Genomic DNA, 834 nt, shown 5'->3' on the forward strand with positions numbered 1-834 from the left:
GTCTTATATTACAACTAATCGGGGATCCCTTTAAAGATGAACAACTGCACATCAAACCTGTGTCGAGGTTCTGCTGAATTTCTCCTGCAGTAAATCGATATCTTTGTTCAGTTTAGCGCTGAGCTCCTGTTTGTGACAGATCTCATCTTTCTCCACCTGCTCCTCCTGCAGCAGAGACTCCAACTTCAAGTTCAAGTCCTGGAAATGAAGCGCAGAACAGACTTTTCAAAACAAAAAACACACAAAAAACACACAGACCAGTTTCACTTGAAAGACAGAAAACTCACAAAAACTCCGCAACATAAAAGAACGAGCTACTTCTAGAGATAAGAAATGATCAGGAGGATCAAAATGTTTTTAAGTAGTTCTCTTCCATGCTTTACAAACACTAACCATCAGGTTTTGTTGCAGATCTTCAGTCTGTTGTTCCTCATCTCTCATCATATTCTCTGAATCTGTCAGCTGTTCCTTCAGCTGTAGTTCTTTCTGGTACTCTGACACTGAAAGCATGAAAACAGACATTAGGTTTAGATCAATGACAAACTCACATGTTTGAACTGTTCCCTGTGAATCAGAGTAATCTGTTGTACGTACTGGACTCGTTATCGTTACTGGGGAAGCTGTGAACTGAGTTTAACCCACTGCTGAACAGCAGGATGGTGTTCTCCAGGGCTTCAGTTTCCAGCTCCATCTTACACACTTTGGTATCCAAATCGTCTCCTTCCTGCTTGAGCTCCTCTTTTTCCTGTGCAGCCTTCAGAAGAACACACAGCCGTGCTTCAAATGGAACAAACTGACTTTGTTCTGCAGGAGGTTCTGTGTGTGTGTGTGTGT

At 42.2% G+C, this 834-nt stretch overlaps 1 protein-coding gene across 1 annotated transcript; it reads right to left on the bottom strand.

Annotated features, from left to right (window-relative positions):
• Positions 1-57: 57 nt before the first annotated feature.
• Positions 58-754, bottom strand: LOC106512515 (coiled-coil domain-containing protein 39; the record flags this gene model as incomplete). The annotated part of the gene is given in 3 exon segments (XM_014001115.1): positions 58-198; positions 394-500; positions 595-754. Coding segments are annotated over 3 exon segments (408 nt in total), but the record flags the coding sequence as incomplete, so codon positions are not given.
• Positions 755-834: the final 80 nt, after the last annotated feature.

The sequence above is a fragment of the Austrofundulus limnaeus genome, unplaced genomic scaffold (genome assembly GCF_001266775.1).
Source record: "Austrofundulus limnaeus strain Quisiro unplaced genomic scaffold, Austrofundulus_limnaeus-1.0 Scaffold7720, whole genome shotgun sequence".
Classification (NCBI taxonomy): Eukaryota; Metazoa; Chordata; class Actinopteri; order Cyprinodontiformes; family Rivulidae; genus Austrofundulus; species Austrofundulus limnaeus.